This window comes from Phaseolus vulgaris, chromosome 10 (genome assembly GCF_051622355.1).
Source record: "Phaseolus vulgaris cultivar YP4 chromosome 10, ASM5162235v1, whole genome shotgun sequence".
NCBI lineage: Eukaryota > Viridiplantae > Streptophyta > Magnoliopsida > Fabales > Fabaceae > Phaseolus > Phaseolus vulgaris.
In genome coordinates, this window is record NC_143507.1 from 4,842,466 (window position 1) to 4,856,408 (window position 13,943).

Below are 13,943 nucleotides of genomic sequence, written 5' to 3' on the forward strand. Positions count from 1 at the left end.
CATGAAGTTTTTCACTAAAATATGCAATTGGGTGCCCACCTTGCAACAACACAACACATATTCTTACTCCCGATGCATTACACTCTAACTCAAAAGTTTTTGAAAATTTGGTAAAGCTGGAATGAGTGCATTAGTGAGTTGAGCTTTCAACGTTTGAAAGGCTTGCTCATGCTTCTCCGTCCAACAAAATGGAGTGTCTTTCTTCACTAACTTATTGAGTGGTGAAGCTAGACTTGAGAAGTTAGGAACAAATCTACTATAAAAACTTGCTAAGCCATGAAAACTCCTAACATCTCCTACATTTTGTGGGGTTTGTCACTCTTGGATGGCTTTGATTTTCTCGGTGTCAACATGTACCCCATTTTTGTTGACTATAAAACCTAAAAACATTACACTATCTACACAAAAGTGGATTTATCTATAGTAGCAAACAAACTATTGTTCCTAAGCACTAAAAGAACCTCCCTAAGGTGACTTAGGTGAGTAATAAATTTGTGAATGTAATATAATCATAATGGTTTGATAAATCTCTAATTTATACTACAAAACATCATGCAAAATTTCAGAATTTTCTGACAAGTGTAAGCATGAGAACTAAAACCTCAAAATACTTGAAATACCTAAATAATACTTAAAAAAAAAATAGTAAACGATAGATTTTTGGAATTTTGGTGGACCCCAATCGTTACCTCGTTTTGAGCAACTTTCATTTTTTACGCGTCTTCATCCGACATCTCTATCAAAAATTATGATCGTTTAAAGTTTCTTCATGCTAATTTTTGCCAACTCCAAATCTATCACTCTTCTTCTCAACTAATTATTATATGGTACTATGCTTATATTATACTCATTCTCATCCTATATATGATAATGATAATCAAAATAATGTATTATAAAGAGGATATGATTGTATATTTTAGTATTATTTAAGTTACTAATTACCTTCTCGTTTAACTCATTTAGATAATTCTCCTATTTACCTGAAAAATATATTAAATCGTGTATATCTGTAAAAGAAATTATTGTAAACTTCAGAAAATATAAGTATAGAATATAATTATAAAAGTATCAGGACATAAGTATAATTAACTTTGTGCTAATTATATGTCTTATATAGTTCTCACACTCATATTTTGTATGGATAAGTTGTCAACATACATATACATAATTTGTATCTTAGAACTACGTTATAAAAAGGGTGATTATATTTTGACACCCCGCTCCAGTTTACACCTACACTAAAATATTAATATTTGTAATAAAAAAAAATTTAAAAATAAGAAAATATCTTTAATGAAATATTAGACAAAATGTAAAATATTATAATAATTTTTAAAATTAAAAAAATTAAAAATGATTAAAATATTAATATTTAGTGGGGTGTAAAGTGGAGCAATGGGTGTCAAACCATCATTTTCCTTATAAAAATAAAGATCATAGAAAAGTTAAAAAAAATATGGGGATGTGACACATACTTAACTTAAAAAAATTGAATATTATCAATATTCATACTCAATTAATTAAGGTGGGAATCTCGTCAAAATTGGAATAGATTTATTTTTCAACCCTATATCTTTCCCATCAAAATATTATCATAATGTGTCAACATCAATGTAATAAATTGATATTGCAAAAATTATTTTTTTATCATTATATTTAACAAATATGTTTATTTGGTTCTTATATATTTATTATAGTATTTTTTTTATCAGCAATAAAAAATAAATAAATGGTAACCACTTCAGGGGTGATCCAACCCTTATACAAAAATTACATTACCATCCTCCTAACTACATACACCTACTAGAAACCCAAACGGTCTTAATGAATTATCCTCATACAATCCAAAGGATTCAACATCCAGTTAGAGTAAGGAAAGAAAGCAAAACTGGATTTTGCAAAAATCCAAGACCAAACCTTTACCTGCATCGAAGCAAACACTTCTACAGCATCTGCCACACTCCTATTGAACATGACAGAGTTCCTGTGTTTCCAAATTTCACTCACTACTCCAACCCAAATTGTACCCCACACAACGTTGATCGAATTTGAAGCCTGACACAACCTGAATTTTAAAAAGTTTGACTTAGGGTCCTTGTGAATTACAGACGAAATTCCAAGCCACTCAAAACAAAGACTCCAGACACGCCAAGCAAAGCTGCAAATAGAAAACAAATGACTAGAAGACTCTTCCTCCTTCCCGCACAGACAACATAAAGAATTTTCAACCATCACCCCGCTCCTTACTAGACTAACCCTAGTAACAATCTTATTCTCCATCATCCTCCAAGCAGTGAACAAAGCAAAAGGTAACGCTTTACACCTCCACAACATACTGTAAACTGGACAAATCTCCCCTACACGATCCCTCCTTACCTGAACATAAGTAGAATTAATTGTAAAAGTTTGACAACCCCCAGCCTTCCAACCCCAACTATCCGCCTTTCCCAGATCCAACTTCACCCCTTGTAACAACTGAACCAACTGTTCCACCAAAGACTTCTCCCAATCAAAAAAAGGATTTACGCCAGACAAACTGCCACACCCAAACACCATTAGACCAATACCCAAGCTCAGCCACCTTAGCATCTTTAGCCGAACAAATTGAGAACAATCTTGGGAATACTCCCTTCATAGCTCCACAACTTAACCAGCTATCCTCCCAGAAGGAAATATCCTTTCCATTACCAACATTCCACTCAAAACCGTCTTCAAAACTCCTCCCCCAGCCCTCCGACGCCCACACCTCCTTCAAATCTTTCCACCAAAGGGAACTTCTCCTACTTGTGCCTTCCTCTCTCAAACTTCTCCAACCACCATATTTAGAATCAAGAATCTTCTTCCACAAACCTCCATTTTCCGATCCCAACCTCCAAATCCATTTACCTAAGAATGCCAAGTTAAACGTCCTTAAGTCGATAATACCTAGGCCTCCAATATCACGAGGCTCACACACCTTTTTCCAAGAGGCCCAAATGATCTTCTTTCCTTCAGAACCCCACCCCCAAAGGAAATTCCTTTGTATCTGAATTAACTTATCTGCCACCACTGAAGGCAGTCTGAATAATGACATAAAGAATAACGGGATTGAGGAGAGAACATACTTAATCAAACAAATCCTCCCTGCCATCGACAAACATTTGCCTTTCCACCTTGATAGTTTACCCTGAACTCTCATAACAACCCCATTCCAAAAATCTCCACGCTTGTGACAACCTCCTACCGGCAACCCCAAATAAATGAAAGGGGTTCCCATCACTTTGCAGTTAAGAATAGTCGCAAAGCACAAAAACAATCTCTGACTCAACCCCGTCCCTCCAATTCTAATTTTCAAGAAATTCACCTTAAGCCCAGAAGCAAGCTCGAAGCAAAGCAGAATCGCCTTAATATTAAAGACATTTTTGGTGTTGGCTTCACAGAAGAATAAAGTATCATCAGCAAATTGTAGCATATTTACCTTCACCTTAGCTTTTCCAACCTCCAAATTGTCTATCAACTGTTTCTCTTCTGTCATCCTAGACACCCCGACCAACCCTTCTGCTACTATAAGAAAAAGAAACAGAGCAAGCGGATCACCTTGACGGAGTCCCTTCCTAGGAAAGAACTCCCTAGTAGGACTACCATTTACAAGCACTGAGACAGAAGCAGATTCAAAGCAACAATTTATCCACCGTATCCATTGAGCACAAAAACCCAACCTTTCTAGCATGTAGTAGATAAAATCCCAACTTACCGAATCATACGCCTTCTCGTAATCAACTTTAAAGAAAACACAACTCTTCCTTTTTCTTTTGTATTCTTCCAACACCTCATTTGCTACTAGTACGCCATCCAATAGACCCCTTCCCTCAAGGAACGACAACTGCCTAATGTCAATAACTCTGTTAATCACCTTTTTCAAGCGTAGAGACAACGCTTTTGAGATAATTTTATACAAGCAACCAACTAAAGAAATAGGTCTAAACTCACCAAGTTGCTGAGGGTTTTCTACTTTTGGAACAAGGCACAGGAATGAAGCATTTGTACCTCTAGGCCATTGACTCTTAGATGTAAAATCCTTCACTGCTGACAACACATCCGCTTTTATAATATCCCAACTGAACTTTAAGAAACCAAAATTAAAACCATCAGGGCCAGGGCTCTTTGAACTATCACAATTCCATACCGCTGTCCTAATTTCTTCTTCAGAGAACTCACCGACCAACAACTCATTTTCTTCTGTCGAGATAGAATTGAACCTTACGTTATCCAATCTAACCTAACAAGCTTCATTCCTCGCAAATTTATCCTCAAAGTAACCACATACCTTGTCCGTGATCACATCCTTATCCTCACACCACCTGCCATAAACAAACATCCCATGCAACCCATTCATCGCCCTTCTCCACTTAACCGAGGAGTGGAAGAATTTTGTATTAAGATCTCCTTGTTTCAGCCACTTTTGTCTTGCTTTTTGATACAAGACCGCCTCTTGTTTAAACATAGCATTATTAAGGTCAACTAGAAGAGACCTTTTTTCCTCCCTTTCCGACTCTTCTAACCCTCTTTCATCATCGCGCGCATCTAACTCGTTAATCCTCTTTTGCAACAACTCACTCGCAAGGTTGACATCCCCGAATACCTCTTTGTTCCAGACTTTTAAATCTACTTTAAGTTTTTTCAATTTTTCTTTAAAAATGTAAATCCCTCCTCCTAGAACGTCGTAGCTAGCCCATTTCATCCTCACAAAATCTTTAAACCTTCTAATTCTTTGCCACACATCCAAACTCCTAAAAGGTCTCGGGCCCCAGTCAACAGACACTTCTTTAAGCACAACTGCACAGTGGTCAGAGATAGATCTGTTTAGAACAAACTGTTGGCCAAGCTTAGAGCCATTCTTTTGATACAAGAACCTTGTCGATTCTACTCTTCACCATTCCATTAGGCTTATACCAAGTAAACTTCCTGCCTACCAGCAGAATATCAACCACTTCTGATTTTTCAATAAAATCATTGAAGCCTCTTATTTCTCTAGAATAGTCTGACTCCGAGATCAAACTCTTCCTCTCCTCTTGACGTCTAATTGAGTTAAAATCACCAATAATGCACCAAGCCTTTGACAGTTGGTTCAACCTATAGCTGTTGATCTCTTCCCATACCTCTTTCTTTTCCCGTAAGCTACCAGAGCAGTAAACATTCACAATTGTTACAGGTAAACCACTGCCAACCTTCCACAAACCTTCAATTATAGTGAAATTATTTCCATTAACAAAGCTAACCATCTAAAAAGACTTATTACTCCACATCATAAGGACCCCACCAACACTATTAATCGCTTTGTTTTCCACCCAACCAACTTCACTGTTCCCCCAAAGCAGGCAAACTTTCTCCCTACTGAACTCAGAACACTTCGTCTCTTGTAAACACACCATGTCCGCCTTTTCCTTACTAATCAGATCACTTAAATATTTTCTTTTCAAAGTGTCTCCCACCCCTCTAACATTAAAACTAATTATTTTCATCTACAACTGCTTTGTTCTCACCCCTTGTCGTCTTCTCCTTGCACCCATCGCTATTAGATAAAGCGCATAAACTATTGATAACTAAGTCTTCTCGCCCAGGATGAGAATACCCTGCTTCTTTACCAACACCCCAAACACTAGAAGCATCATTCTTGTCGTTTTTCACTCCAAAAATTCTATTACAATTTTCAATAGCACTATCTGACGTAAAAAGAGTAGCACTTCTCGCAGTAGGTTGCTGAACCATAAGAACTGCCTGATCCACCCTTACTTCCACCAGTCGTGAAACAAAAAGTCTTCAACTGCCGACCTACCCTTCTTCTGGTCCCGACACCTTTCTAGAAACAAAGAGTAAGGGGCTGTTAATTTGTTGTGCCCATATTGAATCTTGAGTGACTATCTAAACCCGTCCTCTCCAACAGTAGCAAATCACTAGCATGACCCTCATTTTCTACCAAACCCAAACCCTGCTCTCGGTCCCTAACCCCGACTTGAACCGTCCCCCTAACCTCAGCCACCTTCGTAGTCGTTCCTTCCGAAGAGAAAACGACCCCTCACCCATGCTTCGGTGCAACCACCTCCAACTGAGAATTGTTCATTCCTCCTGACGCGACCTCCTTCGCACCAAAGTGTTCCTTCTCTCCAACACTTGGGCCAGTTGTATGCATGCGGAAACCCCATTTAACTCTAACTGATTCAAAGCACTTACTTCCTTACATCTGGGAAGTTGAGTGGAAACCTCCTCATTGAGAGAGAGAAAACTATGTGCCTTTTCAGACCCTCCCACACACTCGTTTTCACCATCAGCAATAATTGGAGAATAAAATGCAGACATACCACTCTCCACTATTAGCCTAGCCTCCTGCACACGAGCCTCTCTCACATTAATGGCCACGCCAATTTCTTCTCTCTTCTCATTAAACATACTGCACTCCACTTCTTCATTACAAGATACCCATATTTTCGGTTAAGCTTTTAATGCTGACAGGTTGGGACCATGATAAACTCTTGGGAGTGACCAGTGGAGAATTAAATGCAGTATTTGCCACTTCATCATTAAAGACACCCACATTTTCGGCTAAGCTTTTATTAATGCTGCAGGTTGGGAGCATGATAAACTCTTGGAGTGGCCAACATCTTTTTCAACGCCTCTCAAACTCACTTGAGAGTCAACGACCCTGTAGCTTCCATGTACCTACCCAAATTGCATCCAACTTCCTTTCCAGAGAAGAAGAAGAAGCGTGAATCACTCCATGAAACCTAACAAAACCAAACCTCTGATTCCTTGCATTGAGCTTTCTAGAAATGAAGACATCTAGAACTCTTCCCCATGTTTGGAAAACTTTCCATAGATCTCTTTCGAAGAAATGGTCGGGTAAATTAGTGAAGAAGTACGAGAGATCCGCCATCGACTTGCACTCTACCTCACCTTCCTAAACATTCATTATTATTGTCATTCCTATATTTATTACAGTATTGACATGGTAATATTTAAGTGGAATAATTAACATTATTAATTTAAAATAAAAAAATTAGCATTAATATCAAAAATAATTCCCACCGTAAGTATCTATCGAAAATGATTAAGGAGGTGGAGAGAATTTGTAAATGAATCATGCTACTAATGGTGTGGCTAGGGGTTCTCATGTCTTGCTGCTTGTGATGATATTTTCACTGGGAGTATGGAATAGTTTATTGATGGTTTCTCTGCTTTTCTTAATATTCAGACTACTTTGATTGTTGAGTTTTATATGGAGTTATACATGTCATTAAAAAAGCTAAAAAGATGGGTCTTACTAGTTTATGACTTGAATGCGATTCTGTCTTGGTTTGTGTTACATTTAGTGTAATGTAGAAATTATTTTTTAAATTTGTAATTAAGTTTTAAATTACATAATTTAATTTTTATTTTCATATTACATGATTAGCTTATGGATATCTAGAGAAGTTATGATGTGAATGTAACAACAAGAATACATGATTCTTTGACATTCTTAGGAGCAACTTGAGTTGGTCATAAATGGCACTTTACTTAGAATTGGATCAATGTTCTAATTCAAGAACTCATCAAGACTTTGCACCAACCAAAACTCATATGGAGGTCCATATATTGTCAAATGGAATCAAACAACAAAGAAAGGAAGAACACAAATAGAAACCGAACAGAAAATGGAAAGAATGCTACTGCACCGAACATAAATTGCAAAGCAAAGTTGGAAACACAAATCTAATCGGTACAAATGAAAGGAAACACCAAGAAATGCTAAACTACCGAATGGAATTGAAAGAAAATGAAAGAAGAACACTTATAGAAAGGAGCTTGTTGGATTTTGAGACTTGGAGAAGCCATTCACGCCACTTGGAGCCTTGTTCCAAGATAAGTGATGGAGTGCCGCCACTTGAAGCTCACCATTGCTCACAAGATAAGGCAAAGGAAGAAGAAGACTCAAGACTCACAATTTCTCTCTAAATTTGAGTATAGTCTCTTTACTATAAAATCCAAATCTGATTTGTACAAGGGCAGCACCTTTATTTATAGCCTATAAGGTGCTGAAATGCAAAGCCAAATGTGCCTCAAATGAGACTCAAATTCGACGCCCCCCCTTACTACTTACACCTATTTATTACATCCGCACCCCTACTCTATAAAAGAAATAAGAAGAGTCATCTTATTATACTCTTGTCCCAAAGCTCTTGCCATGCTCCTAGTAATTCGTTGGGCTTGGGCTTCATGGGCTTGAGCATCCTCTACTTGGTTTCCATCATACTCCCCGGGTTGGAGAGAATTCGTCCACGAATTTGGGAAACCTGCAGCAAAAGAAGTGAGATCAGTAATATTGAAAGAATTACTACCAAGGTAAGTAGAGGGCGTATCTAACTCATAGGCATTATCATTAATCCTCTTGATGACTTGGAAAGGGCCATCACCACGAGGCATAAGTTTGGACTTTCTTAGAGAAGGAAATCTATCCTTTCTCAAATGAAGCCAAACCCAATCACCGGGCTCAAAGATTAATGCCTTTCTCCTTTGGTTGGCAGTTTCAGCATACTTACCAACTTTCTTCTCAATTTGTAACTTGATGCGGTTATGCAAATCCTTAATAAAAGAAGCCTTTTCAAAACCGTCCTTGCATAGAACCTCATCAAGTACAGGAATGGGAAGAAGATCTAGAGGTGTGAGGGGATTAAACCCATAAACAACCTCAAAAGGAGAATGGTTAGTGGTGGAATTTACTACCCTATTATAAGCAAATTCAACATGAGGTAGTAAATCCTCCCAAGCCCTTGGATTCCCGGAAATAAAGCATCTCAATAATTGACCCAAAGTTCTATTAACCACTTTGGTTTGACCATCAGTTTGGGGGTGACAAGTAGCAGAAAACAGAAGTTTTGTGCCAAGTTTCTCCCATAAGGTCCTCCAAAAGTGACTTAAGAACTTAGAATCCCTATCGAATACTATACTTCTAGGAAGTCCATGCAAACGAACAACTTCCTTGAAGAAGAGATTTGCAATATGGCAAGCATCATCCACTTTGTGGCATGGAATAAAATGAGCCATTTTAGAAAAACGGTCCACTACCACAAAGATGGAATCCTTACCCTTTGATGTCTTGGGTAGTCCTAAGATAAAATCCATAGAAATATCAACCCAAGGCATTGTAGGGATAGGAAGAGGGGTATATAAACCATGGGGTTGGACCTTAGATTTAGCCTTCCTACATGCTATACATCTATCACAGAAAGTATGTACGGATTTGCGCATGTGAGGCCAAAAGAAATGTTCATGCAATGTTTCTAAGGTCTTAGCTACCCCAAAATGTCCCATAAGCCCACCCTCATGAGCCTCTCTAACAAGAGATTGTCTTATGGATCCTTGGGGAACACAAAGTCTTTTTCCTTTGAAAAGAAAACCATTATGTAAGAAAAAGTCTTTGTGACCTCCCTTGGAACACTCTTGATAGATTAGAGAGAAATCTAAGTCATCATGATAAAGTTCCTTTATATGATCAAAGCCTAAATATTGAACATTTAAAACATTTAACAAGGTATATCTTCTTGAAAGAGCATCGACAACCATATTAATTTTATCTTGTTTATGTTTGATCACATAAGGAAATTGCTCAATAAACTCCACCCACTTAGCATGTCTCTTATTAAGCTTGCTTTGGCTTTTCAAATATTTAAGGGACTCATGATCACTATGGATCACAAATTCCTTTGGAAAAAGATAATGTTGCCAATTTTGCAAAGCTCTAACAAGAGCATAAAGTTCTTTATAATAAGTGGAGTAATTGAGATGACTCCCTTTGAGTTTCTCACTAAAATAAGCTATGGGGTGTCCTTCTTGAAGGAGGACGGCCCCAATGCCTATATTAGAGGCATCATACTCTATTTCAAATGTCTTAGCAAAGTTAGGAAGGGCTAGAATGGGGGCTTTAGTTAATTTATCTTTCAAAGTTTGAAAAGCGTTTTCTTGCTCTTGTCCCCACTTAAAAACCACATCCTTCTTTACTATGGCATTTAAAGGTGCGACAATTGTACTAAAGTCTTTCACAAACCGCCTATAAAAACTAGCAAGTCCATGAAAACTTCGTACTTCATTGACATTGGTGGGTGTAGGCCAATGTTGAATTGCTGCAACTTTTGTTTGATCTACATGCACCCCTTTATGACTAACCACAAACCCTAGGAAGTCTATATGATCTAATGCAAAGAAACATTTAGCATGATTAGCATACAATTTCTCCTTCCTAAGGGTTTCTAAAACTTGTCTAACATGTGACTCATGATCTTCTAAAGACAAGCTATATATAAGAATATCATCAAAGTAAACCACAACAAACTTGCCAATGAATGCTCTTAAAACATGATGCATGAGTCGCATGAAGGTACTAGGAGCATTAGTCAAGCCAAAAGGCATGATCAACCACTCATATAAACCAAATTTGGTCTTAAAAGCGGTTTTCCATTCATCACCATGTTTAATTCGAATTTGATTGTAACCACTCTTAAGATCAATTTTGGAAAATATTTTAGACCCATGTAATTCATCCAACAAGTCATCTAACCTAGGAATGGGATGCCTATATTTGATGGTGATGTTATTTATAGTGCGACAATCCGTACACATCCTCCATGTCCCATCCTTTTTAGGGACAAGTATGACAGGCATAGCACATGGGCTCATGCTATCTTGTACCCACCCCTTAGCTAATAAATCCTCAACTTGTCTTTGAATTTCTTTGGTCTCTTGGGGATTGGTCCTATATGCAGGGCGATTTGGTAAAGAAACCCCGGGCATGAAGTCTATTTGGTGTTCAATCCCTCTTAGTGGTGGTAAACCTTTAGGAGGATCTTGAAACACATCTTCATATTCCTTTACCAAATGGTCCAAACATGTGGGACTATCCTTAGCCGACTCATATTCAATAGATCTAGGAATAGCTAAAAAAATAGGCTTGTGAGTAACTATTACCTTTTTAACTTGTTGGGAAGATATGAGAAGGCTTCTCTTGAAATTTTTTATATCTTTTTCTTTCTCTCTCTTTTCTCTCATTTTGACTTGGTTCTCATGTACTTCCTTTGGAGAGAGAGACTTAAGAATGACTTTGTGTCCATGGAAGTTAAAAGAAATTTTGTTGGTAAAGCCATCGTGAAAGATTTTTCTATCAAATTGCCATGGCCTACCTAAAAGTATATGAGTAGCTTCCATTGGAACAACATCACACAAGACCTCATCTTTATATTTGCCAATGGAAAATGTAATGAGGACTTGTTTGTTCACTACTATCTCACCCACCTCACTCAACCATTGTAACTTGTAGGGCTTGGCATGAGAGATGGTAGGCAATCCAAGTTTGTCTACCACTCTTGTGCTTGCCACATTCGCACAACTCCCCCCCATCCACAATCAAAGAGCATACTCTATCATTAATAAGACACCTTGAATGAAAAATATTTTCTCTTTGAGTTTCATCAAAAGGTTTTAAAACTTGTCCAAACATGCCTCTTATTACTAATAGGTCACCCTCATGTGGGCTTTCACTTTCACTCTCACTTGGGGATCTAGAAGGTGAGGAATGTCTAGAAGATTCGGACCCATGCTCACTACTATCTACCCCATCATGCATATACATAGCGCGTTTAGAAGGGCAATTAGAAGCAATATGTTCATAGCTTAAGCATTTAAAACATTTCTTACTAGACGACTTATGTGGTGATTTAGGCCTATTGGAAGTGGAAGGCTTAGACTCTCTAGGTTTGAAAGTAGAGTCCTTAGAAGGGATATTTGAAAAAGAGTTATTTTTATTTTTCCAAGAAGAGTGGTAGTAGTTATCCTTAGAAGAATTTTTGAAAGCATTTTTCCTTGTAAGTTGATTTTCAATTTTGCTAGCAAGGTGCACAACATTTTCCAAAGAAGAATATTCTTGTAACTCTACCACGTCTTGAATGTCCCTTCGAAGGCCACTCACAAACCTAGCTATCTTAGCTTCCTCACTCTCATCCATATTAACTTGAATTAAAAGCGTGTCTAGTTGTTTAAAGTAATCATCCACACTTAGCGTGCCTTGATGAAACCGTTGGAGTTTCAACATAAGGTCTTTCCTAAAGTGTGGGGGTACGAATCTAGCGCGTAAACATGCTTTCAAATCGTTCCAAGAGACCACGGGCGACCTCTTGTGTAGGTCAATGTCCATGAGGTATTGATGCCACCATTGCATGGCATAGTCCAAAAATTCTAAAGAAGCTAACCTAACCCTATACTCATCCCTAACCCCATTTACATCAAAAATTTGGTCAACCTTAGCCTCCCATCCTAAGTATACATTGGGATCACTTTCACCACTAAAACTAGGAAGTTTTACATTAGGAGAACAAGGGCCAACCACATGTTGGCGCCTCTCTTCATGGTGATGATGTCTTGGCCTTGGATTGTCTTCATAATAACCATGAGAAGAATGGGAGTGCCTTGAAGAATGCCGAATAGGAGGAGGAGTTCTTCTCTCACGGTTTTGATGTATTTCTTCTCGGTTTAACTCCAAACTTTGGAGTCGTGCCTCCATTTTCCTTATCACCTCAAGATAGTGAGCATTGGATTGCTTGACATTCTTTAAGTCTTCATAAAGGGCTGCCTTTTGGGGTGAACACGGTTTGGAGGACTCTCCACTAGAAAAATGAGCCATTAGCAGAAAATACACAAAAACAGAAAACAAAATAGTGAAAGAAACTTGTTAGACAATTAAAAGTGAAATATAGGTTGCTGGAAAATGCCCATGAAAGCACTCAAACCACTCCAAGAAAATATTCTGTCCTCAACCAAGCCTTTCTTGTGGAATGGAGTAGCTTCAAGTGAAATATGTCACAGCAAACCAACTTACTTAAGAACAAGTCTCCACACAACGTTAAGAAGAACCAAAAAAGACAAGCAAGAAACGGTAGAAACAATAAAAGCTAAACCAAAAAACAGAGAGCAATGTATGACAAACTAGAAAGAATATGAATGAAAGACAATCAAGAAAATAAGGAACTCCATGAATAAAGAAGGCACACAAAAAGAGTCCTAAAGAAAAGTGCTAGAGTAAATTGAAGAAAACAGAAAACAGCTACTGGAAAAAAAAATTAAAATGCAAACAGATTTAACTGGAATGATTGAAAGCGAACTGGAATGTGAAAAATTAACCACAGAAACTTCAATGTCTTAACTCAATAATGGCACTGGAATGAGGTAAAAACAGTAAGCCAATTGAGAGAAATAAATTTTTCAAAATTGCTGCCCAAATACCGTATTCTTTTTGGCAGTATTGTACACTTTCCGTATTTTATTTATCATTTTTTGTGTACTTGGAATTTTTGAGTAATTCTTTTTTCTATGCTTTTGTAACACTTTGAAGAATGTAAATCCAAATTTTCACAAATTTCCAGTGAGCCAATTAATTGCAGTAAATTGAAAACAGTAGCACGTTTGTAGGAAAACAGAGTATCCTATTTAGGAATGAAAAACAGTATGATGAACTAGCAAAGACATAATGAAATTTGTGTAAAAGAACTTGTATAGAATGAAGATACAAGCATGAACTCAAATCTAAAAATGAAAATGCACAAAGGATCAAGCAATAAACTCAAAAACAGAAAGTAAACCAAAACAAGAAACAATCAAAGCAATAAAAGAAGTAATGACAATTATGGAACAACATGATTAAGACAAAACTTGACATGATTACAAAATTAAAAGACATATAACAAGATATAACAACAAGTGAAAGGAAGCTTAATGTCAGCTCTAGGAAGGAGAGTGCCATTCCAAAAGAGCAGTCATACTCATATGAACAATGAGTGCCATAATCCTTTTCACAAACACTTGGTGTATCAAAAGAACAAAAAAAAAAACAGCAAGGAAACTCAAAATAAATCCTAAAACAGAATGGTAAACAACTTGAATTA

General features: G+C 37.3%; 1 protein-coding gene across 1 annotated transcript; it reads right to left on the bottom strand.

Moving 5' to 3' along the window:
• Positions 1-1,821: 1,821 nt before the first annotated feature.
• On the bottom strand, positions 1,822-6,910 carry LOC137819120 (uncharacterized). The gene is made up of 7 exons (XM_068622873.1): positions 6,697-6,910; positions 6,211-6,440; positions 5,612-5,757; positions 4,907-5,253; positions 4,307-4,815; positions 2,652-4,258; positions 1,822-2,536 (listed from the first exon to the last, which is right to left on the bottom strand). Exons 1-7 carry the CDS (start codon positions 6,908-6,910, stop codon positions 1,822-1,824), a joined length of 3,768 nt encoding a protein of 1,255 aa, XP_068478974.1.
• Positions 6,911-13,943: the final 7,033 nt, after the last annotated feature.